The sequence below is a fragment of the Condylostylus longicornis genome, unplaced genomic scaffold (assembly GCF_029603195.1).
Source record: "Condylostylus longicornis isolate FDR11 unplaced genomic scaffold, ASM2960319v2 ptg000030l, whole genome shotgun sequence".
In the NCBI taxonomy this organism is placed as follows: Eukaryota; Metazoa; Arthropoda; class Insecta; order Diptera; family Dolichopodidae; genus Condylostylus; species Condylostylus longicornis.
The window spans coordinates 9,684,133-9,701,578 of NW_026577999.1; the positions used below are offsets into that span (position 1 = coordinate 9,684,133).

Genomic DNA, 17,446 nt, shown 5'->3' on the forward strand with positions numbered 1-17,446 from the left:
GGAAATTATTTTAATTGTTTTTTAAAAGTTAAGAAATTCTTTAATATACTCAAATGTACAAAAATATTTATGAAAAAAACAATCCACAATAATTTTTAAGCTTCTTTAACGTAAGTAAATGACATATTTTCATTTTAATTATATAAAATATTAGTTGGTTATAACCAAATTAAAATTTATTTTTTTTCAGCAAATATTTAAAAACTTTTTGAATGATAACTTCGACGTTTTGCTACTTAGCATATTGTTATTAATTGAGTTAATTTTTATATTTTTGTGAATTTCTTAGAACCGTAAATATGTAAATTATGTTCAAACGAACGCATATTGAACAATTTTTGATGATGCTAAAATGAAAAAATACTTAAATCTTAATTAATTTAATATTTAACGTATTTCAACTATTTCTTTATAATCATATCTAGAATACATATTATGTCTACTTTTGTACTTAGAAGAGAAGTAGATAAAAATTAGGCTTGGTATACTGAAAAAAAATGGTAGAAAAAATAAAATAGAGCAAATCAGAAACTAGTCAAAATTAATTTGAAAGACTATAGGGAATCCATTTAAAAATTACCCATTGTTTTATGGTTTTATCACACATTATCATGAACATTTTTATTAAATGCAGCAATTTTCTTTAGGTTTTTATATTTTCCTTGAAAATAAAGAGTGAATTTTTTAAAGACAGTTTTTTCAACTATACTACTCGTATTAAGTTCAGTTTTTGCCAAAACGAAATTGAAAAATTTACCCTATCTGCAAATAACACTTACAATTTATTTGTTTCCTCATGCGATTTGCATTTGTATACCAAATCATGTGGTTTAACACTTTTGGATCAATTTTATAAAGGCAAATTTTATTACAATTATGCAAAAAAAATATTAAATTCAGGTTTACGAAAACAAAACCTGGAAATTGTAGGAGAGAGCGCCAAAAATGGTCTGATTTTTTTTTTTTTTAGATAACACTTTATTCGGTCCGATTGAGATAATCATTTATCTTGTATTCTTGAATAGTATATTAAACGATTTAATGTATACTGCATAATGGTTAGAAAGATACATCGTGTTGTTATAATATCTATAACAATTATATTATTATCGTGCCGGAAAATTCATCAAACCAAATGTAATTATTGTATAACAAATTAGAATTTCAAAACATATAATCCAATTTGTTTTGTTTCCAAAATAAACAAGTTTTAAAAGCATTTTCAATTATGTAGAAAATTGTTAAAAGAATACTTTACATACTGTTCAAGCAATTTGTATTATTATTATTATGATAAAAAAAATTCAGTAATTCAGTAGGACCAGTTTATACTCGTATATATACATGCTAATAAATTTTAGTTTACATTTAATTCAAAGAGCAAGTTTTATATTTTATTTGATTGTTTGTTATTTAATTTTATTGAAATGTGAATTTAAAAAAAAAAAACAAGAAAAACAAAAACGGTTGAACAATTTGTAATTGTTCTTGCAGGTTAAAATTTTTTAAATAAATATTCTTTCTTGTTTTTCAGTCTCATACATTAAATATTTTTTTTCAAATATGTATGTATATGTACTTACAATAAGCGTGTACCTACATAGTAATTATAATGTTTTGAATTTTAAAAATTTAATATTTCAATTAGCTATATTTATTCATATTCATTCCGATAATTGTTAAATAATATTTGTTAATTATTTTTATATAGAGTTATTAAAAAAAAAATAAAGGTTTAATAACTATTTTTAAAAAATATTTTTTTTTACATAGCAAATAATATCAAACCTACATTTTACATTATATTAAAATTGGAAATGCTATTAAATTTTTAATATATTTAAAATTTAATATCGACTGCGAAAATGATTTTGACTAGCAGATTTTTACAATATATTTTTTTTTTAAATTTTAATATTGCAATAAATTTAACAAATAAGTATATGATAATCAAAACACATGCCGCAAGTGGCCTTAATTCTTTAACTTTACTTAATTCTACAAACTAAAGATGACTTAAGACTACAGCAGTAAGTCATATTTTCATTTTTCTTATAATATCTTATAATAAACTCATAATTAATAAAATAATATTTTGAGATTTATTCATTAATTCAAAATTGGTATTGCAGCTTATTTCTTATAACTTCAAGAATGATCAAAATTATTTGAGTATGATTTTTTTTTTAAATAAAATTTTATTGAATTTTTATTAATTTCATAAAATTTTCTCAATAAATTATTTTAATTTCATTTAATATTTTAAATATTGCACAATTAATTTACAATTATTTTAAAATTTATGGTTTAATCTCAATTTCTTATCCTTATCATTAATATTACTACTATTCTTAAATTGCTTTAAATGAAAGATATTAAATGAAAATATTTATATTTTACTCACAGACATCAATGATAAAGTTTATGCAAACTGTGATCACCTTCTGAAAATTAATTATTTTATTCACGTGTATCTATAATTTTATATTATATGATACAATTGCAATTGTACTTCTGTTAAATATGTAAAAGATTTTTATGATACAAGTTATCTTTACATTTAAACTTAATAATTTCAAAATTGTTAAAATAAATATGCATATAATTAAAATTACATATATTTAATTACAGTTAAGTTTATTAACTTTCTTGTGTCAATAAAACATAAAAAATAAAGATTCTTGCCCGGAAATTTATTACTTTAAATTATTAAATATATACGAGTACCTGTCTGTGTATTTATTATAAAACATATAACTATTTCTTGCAATATATGGAATATAATTTATTCCATATATTGCAATAAATAATTGGAAACGTTTGAAATTAATAAAATAAATTAAATTTATTAAACGTTATGCATTTTCTAATTTTACGAAAATTTGCATTTTCTAAAATATTTATGAGGATTAGGGTCCGATAATTAGCTTTCTTTGATGTTATTTAAAATTCTTATTCACTAATCAATTTCAATCTAATAATTTAATTTAATTCAAATCAAATGTTTTACCATATACTTTTTCGCCAAAGGTTTTCTATTTGTACATTATATTCAAAATATTTTTATGCAAGATTAAGCTACGTATATTCATTTGCATTTAAATAACTTGTACCTAATGATTTTTTTATAATCATGTTAAAATAAAAATATATACAAATTTACTAATTCTGAAAATAAGTAAACATACAAAGACCACATTGTGCGGAAATCATATTCCGGAAATGAAAATCAAACCGAAATTTTAAAGTGAATATAATGTACGTGTTTATATGTACATGCCGATTAGATCCCGAATACGTTATTTCATGAATTTAATTGTTTTTAATATTTATTTTTACATATAAGACCAGATTTAATTCAAAAAATAATTTACAATCTTATACTTAATCTATATAAACTAAAGAAAGGAAAAAAGAAAACATAAAAAGAACAAAATAGTACCTTACGGTTATCGAATCAGAAAAGAATGTCTATAATAATAAAATATAAATTTAAAAATAAATTAGGAAATATTATTATTAAAACTAGAATTCACCAGGTAATTCAAGTTACAATTATTGCACTCTCTTAAATAAATAAAATTTACATAATATTATATTGTAAGTAATGGTCAAGGAAATTCAAAACTTTTTTTTTTAACCCTATAGATTTTCACATATTAGCAATGAACTATAATTTTATTAAAATTTTAGTTATATGTATGTAGTTATACATTAAAATAAAGAACGATTAATACAATTATATAAAATCGTGCTTTACTTTTAATATAAAAAAAACTTATTTTTTATTTATTTAATTATTAAATTAACATTTAATTTAACTATTTTCTAATCAATACAAATATACTAGATAATTTAAGAAGAAAAAAACGTAACTTTTTTTCATTTTCTTTAATAAAATTATTTTAATATTTGTAAATTGAAATTAGCGAGTAGTTAAGAATTTTTTAAAGCTGAAAATTAAGGTAAGCTTTACCCAATATTCTTAAATACATACATATGAACATACTCACTTGAATTGTATTGGATATTTTTTTAAAAATAAAAACAACAAAAAAATTTACCTTAAATTTTAATTTGTTCATAGCCAAAAGTTTGTTTGTACTAAGAGGGTATAAAATACAGGTGGAAAAGCTTAATTGATCGTATTCTTTAGTACAATAATAATTCCGCAAGATTGCGCTAAATAATATTGCGGTGAAAAAAATAATAAATAAAATGCTTTGGAAAAAAAATAACAATAGAAAAATGTTTATTTAAAATTTTTTAATGGGATCAATACAAAAAAAATATTCAGAAAGAAAAAAGCTCTTATTTTTTTAAATTCTACCATGGTATATAAATATAAAGGGAGCATTTAATATTTTAGCAGTTATTTAAAAAAATTCAATTCGCGTCAATTTATTAACGCAATAAATAAATTCACTATTTTTTTTTTGTTTTTTATTCAAAATTTAATATTATTATTATAGTTTATGTAGTTTTAAATAAGTGAAAAACAAAATAAGAAATAATTAAATTTTTATTTAATAAAAAAAAAATTTCATTGAATATGAAAATTTTTGTGTGTCTAAATGATAATTAATTTGAAATTGCAAATATTTAAGGATTTGTGTTAGTTATAAATTAAAAATGAAATTAACTTGTATGTTCTTAAATTGTAATAGAATTTAAAAATATTTTTATTATAAATTATATATAAGAAATTTAAAAAGTATTAATTAAAGTATTAAAATTTATGTTATACTTAAGAATTGGAAAAAATTATTATTTTAAATTAAATTTCAATAATTAATAACAAAATTTATTCCTTTTTTTAACAAATATTTATTTTAAAAAATAAAAGGAATAAACCGTAAGAAAAACATCATTTTAAAATAATAAAATTTATTATAAATAATTTTTTTTTTATTAATAATTTTATTTAAATAATAATAATAAAAAAAAAATGGAAAATAATGAACGTTTTAAAATATCTAAAATCGAAAATGATTTTAGTACAATTAATGAAGATGAAAATACAAATGATATAAAAAATAATGTTGGAAAAACAAAAAGTTTTGGTAATTTTGGTAGAAAAATATCAAAATCAAATCAAGAAAGAAAATTTAGTTTAGCTCAATTAACAAAGTAAGTATATATAGAATTTCTAATATGTGTGTAACAAAATTTTTGTATTATAATTTTTACATTAAATTAAAATCTAATCTAAATGATTTTTATGAAATAATTAATCTATATACTTAACACGGTAATTGTGTTATAAATATATTGAATATAATTACATTACTTAGTTAACATTACAACTTTATTATATGTACTGGTATAGATGTAGGTAGATACAACTACAATATTATTATACAGTAGTAATTTGTAATATGTTTACAGAAAAATAATTCAATAAAAAATTTTTTATCAACTTTTAATATCAATTAGATGAGAGCTATTTCAATTTTGTTAAGATATTTGTTTTATAGTGTTTTGTAGTTGTATATGCGGTGTTATTTTTGAGATTAATCAAGGTAAATTTCAATTAGGTATAAAAGTTTTGAAATTTCAAATATCTTATGGATATCTCATTGGGATTAATGGCAAATAAATGCAATAAATTTGATTTTTTTTTGTTTCAATTATCAACAAGGAATATTAAAAAATTTAAAAGTAGAAAATATTTGTATTTATTTCTATAAGAACAATTGGAATTTTGTTCAACATTTTCTTATAAAATAAAAATTTTGTTTTGAAAAAATTTAGGGAAATAGCAAAATCCTTAGAGAAATTAATTTAAGCAAAACTCTCTTCTCAATATTAATAGAATTGGAGGAAATTTTGTGGTTTTTATAATTGTGGACTGATAGTACTCGTAAATAAATTGAAAGTTAGAAATTTTTAATAATTTCTAACAGAATAACTTCTTAATATTTAAGTTAACATTTTTATAACTTTTAATAAGGCAATTGGAACAACATAAATTTTGATGAGAAAAATTTTTCTCTCACTTTATAATTATTGTTTCGGCATTTGTTTAATTTGGCAAATTAAACATAGTTTTTTTTACAGACCTGTATAAACATTTAATTTACTTATAATTATGATTAAAATTGGATTTATTTTATTGTGATTAGGTCAAGGTAAAAATAATTATGCGTTTATTGTATAAATTACATGTTTAGTTAAAAATTTAATTTACTATGATTATTATTTTAATATAATCAAATATTTTAGGAATTTTAAGTGGGTAAATAGTTGGAAATCTAGTGATATTAGAATTTAAATTTAATTAAAATTAATTCCAACAGTTTAATTGTATATTTATTATTTTTAAATAAATTTTCACTTTTAATTGTCATTTGAGAAAATTCTACGTTCAGTGTTCACGACAGTTTTCACTGAAATCTCACTGACTCGAACATTGAGCGCGTAATGTTCATTATTCCCAATATTACAAAAAAAATAATTTCAAATATTTTTTTATTTTAGCTTAATTTCCTTTTTTTTTGAAGCTATTCTCGGTTCTATAGAACAATATTCCAATCATTTAAATTACTAGTCATAAAAATATTTAGTAATAAGTGTAAATGTACATAATATAATTGGCATGCTTTCATTTTATTTGATATGAAAGTTTAATGAATACATTGTCAAAAGTTAAGCATTATTAAAAATTGTCTTGACAACAATATTTGCTCAGATGTATACAATTAACTCAAAAATTTTCTTAAAAGAAAACACCTTTTTTTTTTCAATTAAAATTTATTGGTTTAATTTTTCTACTAGTTAAACAAAATTCAATTTTATTGAGTCTCGAAATTTTATCGAATATTTTATGAATTAAAATTCGGAACTATAACTAAAAGTGTGAATTATTTTATTTCTACATATGTACATATAAAGAATACATATATTATAAGAATACAAGAAATAAAAGAAAAATTTTCAAAACATTTTAAAAAATCAAAACAAAAACATTATTAATAAGTGGCATTTTATGATTTAATTAAATAATTTCTAAATTTTATATTTTGATTTGAAAAATTTTTATAATAAGCAGCAGTAGCCAATTTTATTAACATAATTATATACTCGTACGTATAGATATACGAGAATATTATTGAAATTGAATGTAGTCTTTTTCATTTTTATGAGAAAATGAAAATGTTAAAATAAATAAAATCAATTTTAAAAATGTTATTTCTTTCATTTTCCTTTCATTTCAAAAATTGAATGAAGTCTATCGTAAAATTAATTTAGTTCCAAATGTGTAAATGTATAGGTTGTTTTCCAATCATTTGTATTAATATAAAAGTACCTCCATTAAATGATGCTGAATTTGATTGAATTCTGACAACTACACAGCAAAAAGTCATCAAAGTCAGCAATTGTTTTTTGGCTGGGATGAGTTTTCTTCTTGAGAAATTATAATTAAAATTTAATTTTATTGTGCATGTTAAGTAAATATAATTTTAATAAAAACATATAATAATTGAAGGAAATTGAATCAAAGTTTTTATATTTCCTTCAAATTAAAAATATTTTTTCCAATGTTGCTTATATTCAATACTTTTTTGTAGACTTACCGGTGTTTTCAAAAAATTTTAATTGAAAATTTTTATTTTGAGTTATATTTATATACATAATACATATCAAGCAAAGGATGCGTCATATGAAGGTGTTTCTTCCATCACGTTCAAGAAGTTCAGCTTTAGAGTTGTTGGAGATGGATATGAACACGATTTTTTCCATTCCGAGTTTGTTTTCTAGACAATGTCAGTAAAACATCACCTATATAAGTTGCTCCCTCTAATTTTGTGGGAATACTAACGGAACTACCATCTGCACGGTACGGTCTGACCGAATTACTTGGAACGGGGATAGTATATAAAGGGGTGAGGGTAAGAGGGCTACAATAACTCCAGATTTTCTTAAAAAATTTATAATCTACAATATATTTACTCAATTGACATTATATATTTGCATCGTATATATTGTAGAAACACCATGTACATATTACATAGATAATATTATATCGATTCTGAATACTATGTGTATAAAATGTATGCATATTAAATCATTTTCAAATTGGTATTTACTTGTCGATCAAAATATTATTATTAGAATAGAATAAAATGATTGTTATAAGATAAAATTCTCAAAATATTTTAAAATTTTCATTTAAAATTCGCATACATACTAATATGCTCTTTCATAATTACGTAATATATATAAAGGATTTTTTCCTAAATTATAATAATCTCAAATATGTTTCATATGTATGTATGTATATAAAAATTTCAATTGCTTATTTTTTTATCATATAAACTTTATGTGATCTATATATTTGTATTCTTTAATAAATTACTATCTCGCACTCAACACTGTTTAATTTTTTTTTTTTCAAAATTCAGGTTCAATACAAAAAGTATTTGTATGAAAACAATATAGATGAAATTGGAACGATTTATTATTAAATTTATCTTTAAGTAAGACAGATATAGATTATGGTGTAAATTACTAGAACAATTATTAGAATATTTTAAAAACTGATTGAATAATAAGGTATTATATATTTGTCTTTTAATAAGAATAATAATAGTAACAAGAATTAAGAATAATAAATTATTCTTGTACTTAAAGTACACTACTTAATTGTATTTTTTAAGTATAAGTATTACAAAATACTTTAGATTAAAAATTAATTTCATAATAATTTCGATTAAATTTCTTAAGAGTATATACTTAACCTTATCTTGAATTTGAGGAAAATGTTTAAAATTGTACGTCAAAATCTATATTATAATATGATTTTAATCTGTTTATATTTTACATATTTTATATTGTTATAAATATTGTTTGTTTATAACATTTTCAATTATTATAAAACCCCTACAAAGCTATATGAAGGTGCGGGATCAAAGTAAAAAAGTAATAAATATATTTTACTATTTTTCTTATTTGTTTTAATTATAATAAAATCTAGATCTAAATTTTAAATTATATTATGAAAAAAATTTGAATTTGCTTTTAAATGGGGGGTAGTTTCGCTATACGAGAAATCGCTTTATGTTTATACTTATTCAAATGTTCCATATATAATAGAGTTAAAAGAATCGCTTAAAACATTCAGACTGCATTAATTCTAAGGTATATACTCTTATATATATCTTAGGGCACACCTTAGAAGGCTTAGCCTGGGAAGTGAAGATGTATGGAGGTTTTGCGGGCAGGATGAGGAGTTCTCGGCGCACCTTCTGAGAGAATACAGGGCCTTGCTCACATAATAGGGGAGCTACTGTTGAACTACGTGCTCACGTCGGCGGAGCTGCGGTCTACCGGCCCTTCAAAGTTGCTCGAATTCATCAGGAGGGTGGGTCTCGAGAGGGTGTTGTGTGGCTTTGTCCCGCACCCGCGGTGCACTGTTACCGCTTGTTTGAAATCTACAAGTAGTATACATATTAATTCCAAGGTTTTGTGTATGCATATCATTCCTTTGCTGCAACTGTATATGTTTAGTTCAAAAAATGCGATTCCTGAATTAGAATAAATTCAGCTTAAAAATTATATTATTAAATAATACTTTAACAAGACAACTACTTTAATCCTAAAACTTTAAAATTCGGTTTTTTCCGAATGAGCAAATTTTGAGTTATATCATTGTTACAGCAAACAAGCGACGTATTTTTATACTTACATTAATTTTCACATGTACTAGGTTGTTGTGCTTTTCTGTTCAAGTATTCATAAGAAATTAAATTCAAAAATATAAAATGTATAATACTTTGAACTGATTTAAATAATTTACTTGTATAGGAAAATTTCATTTTGCAATTGTTCTTAAATGAATCGTAAATTACACTTGTACTTAAAGTACTTAATATACTGGAGTATGAGTATATAGTATTTTTCTTGTTATACTTAAATTAATGTAAATTTTTCTAAAAAAAAAAAGTGTTATATATATTAAAATTTCTAATATATTTATAATTACATATATACTATTTTTGGTTATTAAAAATTATTTTCTAATTTAAATTAATTTAATGTTTTATTAAAATGATGTTAAATAGTGTAACGAGAATTTTTTTTTTAGAAAATCACGCAATTTTTAAAAAAAAAATATTTGAATTAGAAAATAGAAATTGTTTACATTTAATGTGGAATAAATTAAATATTTATTTGCTATACATATTAAATTTAACAAAACAATTATAATTATTTTACTCTATTTCTGAATAATATTTATTTTTTATACAATTACTTAAATAAAATTGCAATATAATTAAAGAAATTAAGCTTATCATATTTTGGTATTAAATTATATTAATTAAATTTTATTATTAAATTCTTTTACTATTCTACCTTCCTAGTTCTTAATTAAAATCTCGAACAAAATCTTGAAAATTGCATTCTCACTTTCAAATTTAAGTAATTGAATATTGTTATATTCGTGTTTTGCATATTTATTTTCATTACTATTAAAAATATTTTGTGAAATTATTTGATTTCTACATCAATTAATTTTGAAATTTAAGAATAAATTTATTTTTCTTAATTTATACTATTAGAAAGTTGAATGGAAATTAATGACGTATGAAATGAATGTTCCACTGTACTACTGCAGTTTTAAATAATTTGAATTTCAAATTTTAGGTTAAATTGAAAAAAAAATGTCATTCTGTGGTAATATTATATTTATTTAATTTGTAAAATCACTATTCTACAAAAAATTTTTAAAAAATTATATTACAATCCGGACATTTTCAGGCTTGTCAAAATGATCGTATTTCGACGTTCATTTGATTCGACTTGAAAAACTTGTCATAAAAAAAGAGGATGCTGGTTTTTAAAATAATTTTGACGATCATTTTGACAAAGGTTACAATGGCGAACGATTGAAGTGTGTCTGTTGCAACGCAGAACACCTGATTCCTGTAATAAAACCGCCTAATAATTCTGTCTGTGTCAAAATGAGGGCGAAATTAATTAGTCTGATATGAATAATAATACAAAATAATTTGGCAACACTTTTTCGTTTTAAAATTTTTCATTCTAAATTAATCTTAAATTTGAGAAAAAAATTATCTTATATATATACGAGTATATATAGGTAAATTAGTATTTCTGTATAATTATATTTAATTATGTGATAATTACTTTAAATTTAAAGAATGTTATAATTATATAGAAAATTTTCAGTATGATTTGTGAAGAATTTCCGATGAAAATTAAGAATACGATAATTTTTCAATTAGATTTTTTTGCACGTATTTTCTTACTCTAATTAAAGCTAAACATGCACCTAATTTGACAGAAGCCTATTATCATATTTTTTTAATTAGGTTTAAATTATTCATGAAAAGTATTTAAAAGTAAATGTATCTGCTTTAAGTGCTCCGTAGGGGGGAGAGAGGAGAGTGCACCTATAGGGTTATAGAAAAATGAGCTGGCGGATTTGCCGAGAACAAAAGCTAACACACTTCTGCTATGGCTGGAGAGCTTGTTTGAGATTCGACAACAAGAATTCCGAGACAAGTTGGACTTCAGTAGGTGAAGGATCATTTCATGATTGTAACCAGGATTGCGTATGAGAAAATAGTGGGAATGTGGAAAAACAAATGAGAATGCTCACGAATCTTTTAATGAGACATTTGCGATTTTTATTGCATATGAAAAGATGGGTCTGGATTTCATCGATTCCAACCTAGATGTGTCTTGTGAGCACAGTTTTGTGAGAAAATGAAAGAAGCTTCAATTTTCATTCTGAGTGAATGTGAAACGTTAAATCAAGCAGGAAAACTTTAATTTAATCGGTAGAAAAAGTCTAGAGAAAGCTCTTTATTGGTTATAATAATTCGTAAAAAATTGCAGAATAATCAAAGAATTAACGAGGGTTTCTGACCTAAAAAACAAATTAATTTTCTTTGAAAAAACTATGTTTCTTTTTCAAATTTTTCCACATTGTTTTAATTTACGATTTAGACTAATCAGAATATTAATGAATAAAATATGGTATAACATCGTCAGATCAAATTAACATTTAAAATTTTTGAAATTCAAAGAACAAATTACGCAAAAACTAAAGTGAAGTAAAATAATTTTCTAGTTAAAACTGACTTTTCACTTAATACAGTTAACTAAGACAGTAAATTTGATTATCAAATATGTTAAAAGCTTTTTTTTTATGCAAGTCGCAATCATTTTAACAATCCAATCCAAATCGGTTATTCTTGGAATTTAGAAGAGCATAAAAACAAAACAGAAAAGAAAAGAAATAAATGTTCTGTTTATAAAAACGGTGAGATCTGACGGGTTTTCCTCATTAATCAAAATAAAATGTACAGGTAGATTTTATAGTATGAAGATTTTAAGCATAACATATACCACAAATTATTATTAACCACAATACCGCAATTAACAACAATGAACGGCAATACAAATTTTTGATTTCCTAGCTATTTAAGTGTTCGCTAATAATGAAATAGTTGGCTATTCCGGAAATCATATAAATTCTACATTCTACATGTTTTACTTTATTTATTTTATAAAGAAATATAAGCTTAAGAAAATAAACACAAAAGACGGATCATACTCTTTCACTCAATGAATTGTAGATTTAGTAGATTTGATAACCGGGGTAATAGTACACCACAACTGTGTATAAAAAAATATATTGTGACCTCCTCTATGTGTGCGATATGTCCCTACAGCACTCGCAGTTGAGATCTTCTCTCCTGATGAAATCGAGCACCTTGTGAGATCCGAAAGACCGAAACTGTGCCATTGTGAGAGTAAAGTGTCCCATTATTTTCCGTCACCCAGGAACGAGAGTCTTTCTGACAGAAAAGCTACTACTAATATGCTATATGCTAAAAGCTACTTAATGGAATAGTATCCGTTAGTATATATGTATTCACTAATAATGCATAGTGTGTATGTGTGTAGTTCTATAAATACCTACATGTGCGAGTACAAATAAAATAGAATTATTTGTTTATTTTTCTATCATTTGCAATAATTTAGTTAAAATAATTTTAATAATCTAAAATTTATAAGTTTTGTACTTATTAAAATAATAATTAAAATTAAGTTTAAATAAATTATTAAAATTTTAAATTTACTGAAAAAAAAAAATTTTATTTATTTTCAAATATTTGTGATGTGTATATAAAAAATATTGTAACAATAAATATTTGCGGCACTCAGGTATATCGTGAGGTACAAATAAATCTTCAAAGAGATGCGTATAGATTTCGAGTTGCAGTGATCCCCCCTGTATTAGTCTGTAATATGTTTGATTTTTAAAACCATTTGCTTATCTTTTTTATTTATTCATATTTTGTCTACAGAAGAAATATTTTGTTTTGGTGTTAAGATTTTACAATTAAAAATTCAAACTTTAAGAACAAATTTTAAGAACGTTACAGGGAAGTGAAAAGGGAAAGAATAAGCATAAATGACGCAATAAATTTCATTAAAACTAGAAGTCTGCCTATAAATATCTGAGTGTCTGAAGAGTTATTTGCAACAATTAACATAAATTTAAAAAGCTCGAGTTGCTACGAAGCGCTTTTGAACAAATTATTAATGACATTTTTCAGAGGAATATGAATTGTAAGAATTTTGTATGAATTTTTAAGAATTTTATTTGCAATAGACCTATATAGCATTTTGATGAATTGTACTACATGATTGAATTATCTTTTGCATTTCTAATTACCTAAAGGTAAGTTTAATCTGGTCAAAGATACAATGTAGGATGACACTCTAATAAACTACTTTTATACAATATCAAAGAGTGCAAAGTTGCAACGCACGATTGCTTCACAGACTTTATATTTTATAAAACTTAAATATGTATACATATATTAGATTGTATATTACACGTATGTACTGTGTGGCGTTGAATACGTATATATGCGTATATTATTTTTGTATACCTATATGTACGATTATTATTCATTAATCAAATTTTTTGTTTACTCTAAAAAAATCATTGTTTTTTTGGGATTTTTTTTTTTTGGAAATGTTCGAAAGAGAATTATGAAAAATTCAATTTCCCATTAATACCAAATTTTTTTTTTTTTTGTAAACGTATACACAAATTTCCTTTTAGATTTTCATAACAATATTGAATTTTTCATAGGAAATTAGAAAAATTCATTATTAAAAATTTTTCTCTGATTAGATCCAAATGTAAATATAGTAAACAAAAATTTCATCATTATTATGAGGTGGTATACTTATATAAGATAATTGATCTGAAAGTTATGTTATTTAAAATTTCTTTATACCTAGAATATAATTGTTATACACATGCATGCGTAATATTATAATAGAATTGTTAAATTCCGTTTAAGCCGAATTTATTATAATATTATACATATTATTTAATTTTCCATTTAAAAAGGCCAAATTAACAATATTCTGAGGTCGTATAGAATGTGGTGAGTAAAAAATATTCAAAATATACCATTAATTTTATTATATAAAATATAACAATAATTCATAAAGAACTCGCGACCAATAATAATACCTTAATATTTTCTAATATAATTGTACATAATTTTGTTTTAAAATAGAAAAATAATAAGAATCATATGACAATTTATTAATTATCTAATAATTACATATGTATAACAAATAATCATCCCATAATATTATCAAATAATCATCCCATATTATTAAATAATTTTAAAAAATTTAATTTAACTATAATGCTCATTGTCTGGTATTTGAGTGTGGGCATTGTGTCTTATTAACATATTTGTGCATATAAAGTACACAATTTAATCATTTAGAAATTCCGAAATTCCGAAATTCCAGACTATGACATCTTTTTTACATACTTTTGTATAATTGTTTATAATATTACAAGTAGATTTTTACGTAATGGTCATTCTAAATGTACTTTAATATAGTACTTACTATTTACTATGGAATTTCAAAAAAAAAATCAATTTAGACGAACATTTTTTTCATTCTTCCCTAGATTATTGCTTAACAATAGATTAAAAATGAATGAGTTTTTACTATATATACATATTATGATGCAATATTAAATATTCATTAATTAATTGCATTTTTTTAAATAAATATAACTAGATTAATTTATGAATTAAAAACTTGTAATCTAACTAGAAATTTTTATTTTATTTTCGTTTAGGTGTACGACAGATTACGAGTATAATAACCTATTTAAGTAAAATCTAAAATTATTCAGTGAATTTTTTCACTGCAGTAATAGTAAAATTTAATTTTTCTACTCGATTAATTAATTACTGGAACCTGTAGATTTAGATTCATTTGTTTCAGATTCTGAACTGTGAATTCCGAATTGAATTCGGTTAAGTATGGTTTCAATCACAATATTGAAATTAATATCACCTTATATGTATAAGAAAGGCTAGAAGGTCTGCAATTTCGAGTATATGGAATTAATTTACAAATTTTCCTAATATATACTTTAGAAATGTTAAAATTTAGTATTTTTAATTTAAAACTCTTATGTTCATATATATTATGATATATATATATAAAAATAATAAAACCTTGAGAAATGAAAAAACAAGATCTTATACTTAAAATTATTAAAGAAATATTGAAAAAGAACAATCAAAAATATTGTATTAGCCCTTAAAAATAAACAAATTTCACATATGCGCAAGTGTGCAATGCATTATTCATATCAATATCTTTACAGTGCACATAAGTTTGTACTTATAAAAAAAAAAATGAATTTTAACAATAATTTCAAACAAAATTTCCCGATAATTAGTTTTTTTTTTTTTTTATTAACAAAATACATTTTAAATATACCTTCACATTATTACTTAAATGACTGAACCTTTTTAGTATAAGTAAATTTACTTACTTAATTAATATTCAGTTTATTTACAAAAATCGAGTAGATTAAAGCAGATCAAAGCAGATCGAAGCGAATCAAATCAATAAAATTTTTGTATATATACATTTTAACTATTGAAACAATAATATCTATCGAAGCAGATAACTGACTAATTAAAACGAAATAAAATAGGAAAACAAATAAAAAATTTAATAAAAAAAAATATTTATTAATATTTTTAATATCTTAATAATGTAAAATGAGTTTAAAAAATTTTCATTATTAAATTAATATTATATATTCATTTATATATGTATATGTAAAGGGTGATTCAGTAATTGTTGCCTTAATCATTGCAAAATTATCAAAAATGCATAAAATTTTAACCTTAGAATTTGGTACAAAATCTAGAAGATTTCCGAGATTATAGAGAATTAACGAATTTTCACTTGGTCGTCCAAAAAATTTTAAGATTTAAGACTCATAAATTCCAAAATAATCAATTTTCAAAATAATTCAATATTTCTCTCCCTTCCAAAATAATCAATTTGCTCACGTGGCGCCGCACTTTAAACAAAATGCTTGTTTATCACAAATTTTCATGTAATTATGAAAATTGTGCAGCATAATAAAGTACAGTCATCAAAAAATTTTTTATTTAGTGAGATTTTGTCTGATGTAAATAAGTTTCTTGTATCGATCTCTGTAATGAAAGGTAAGCTTTTTGCAAGTTTAGATTCTGTTTCATTAGATTAGTTGAAAATACCTGCGTGGGTTCCCTTTAGTATTCATCGTATAAGTTTTAATTATTTTATTTTTAAGGCTTATTTGCTGTAAAGATTGTACCAATAACATTCGATTTTGCTCAAATTCCTAATAGTTTAATAATTTTAGCTAAGATTTACGTAACCTAGACGCATTGTACTCATTATAAATTATATTTTTTTATATTTAAATTGATATAGCTATGTATTTGCTTTTTTAAGTTTGTTTTTTGATAAATTTAAAGTACAATATGTTAGTAAAAAATGTTAGTTATAACCACACTTGGGAATCATATGGCCTCCGTTGAGAAATACCTGCTCTAAAAGATGATATATTAATAAAATGTTTTGGCACTGATTACTGAATCATCCTGTATATATAATTATTAGGTAGCAATACGTTAATATTTTATATCTACATATATATATTTTTAATAAATAATAATAAAAATCAATAACTGTTACAGGGATGACTACTGGTTTTAAATAGATTGTAATTATTATTTAATAACTCATAAAACTTAAACATTATTTACAAACAAATTAAATAATCATTCTGAATATACAAAATAAATAATATATGTATTTATGTATAAATATATAATATATAAAATATACGATATAAAATCTGTTAATTAATATTAATTATTTGTTTATTTTACAAATGAAAATTAATATTTTGTTAAAATTTAATATAAAAACTTTCCTATTAAAAATTTATGGAATTATTGACAATAAAAAAAAAATTACGATATTAAAATGTCGTATAAAATGACATTATAAAATTTTCTCTTCTGAATAATTCCAGTTTCCGTTGACATAAAAATGTTATCGTAAATTT

At 22.3% G+C, this 17,446-nt stretch overlaps 1 protein-coding gene across 1 annotated transcript in view; it reads left to right on the forward strand.

Annotated features, from left to right (window-relative positions):
- The first annotated feature begins 4,632 nt into the window (after positions 1–4,632).
- LOC129608143 (bumetanide-sensitive sodium-(potassium)-chloride cotransporter) overlaps positions 4,633–17,446 on the forward strand; it is a 31,535-nt gene continuing 18,721 nt past the window's right edge. The window contains exons 1-2 of the mRNA XM_055519471.1: positions 4,633–4,645; positions 4,959–5,130. Coding sequence (XP_055375446.1) covers positions 4,633–4,645; positions 4,959–5,130 — 185 coding nt within the window. The remainder of the gene's footprint in view (positions 4,646–4,958; positions 5,131–17,446) is intronic.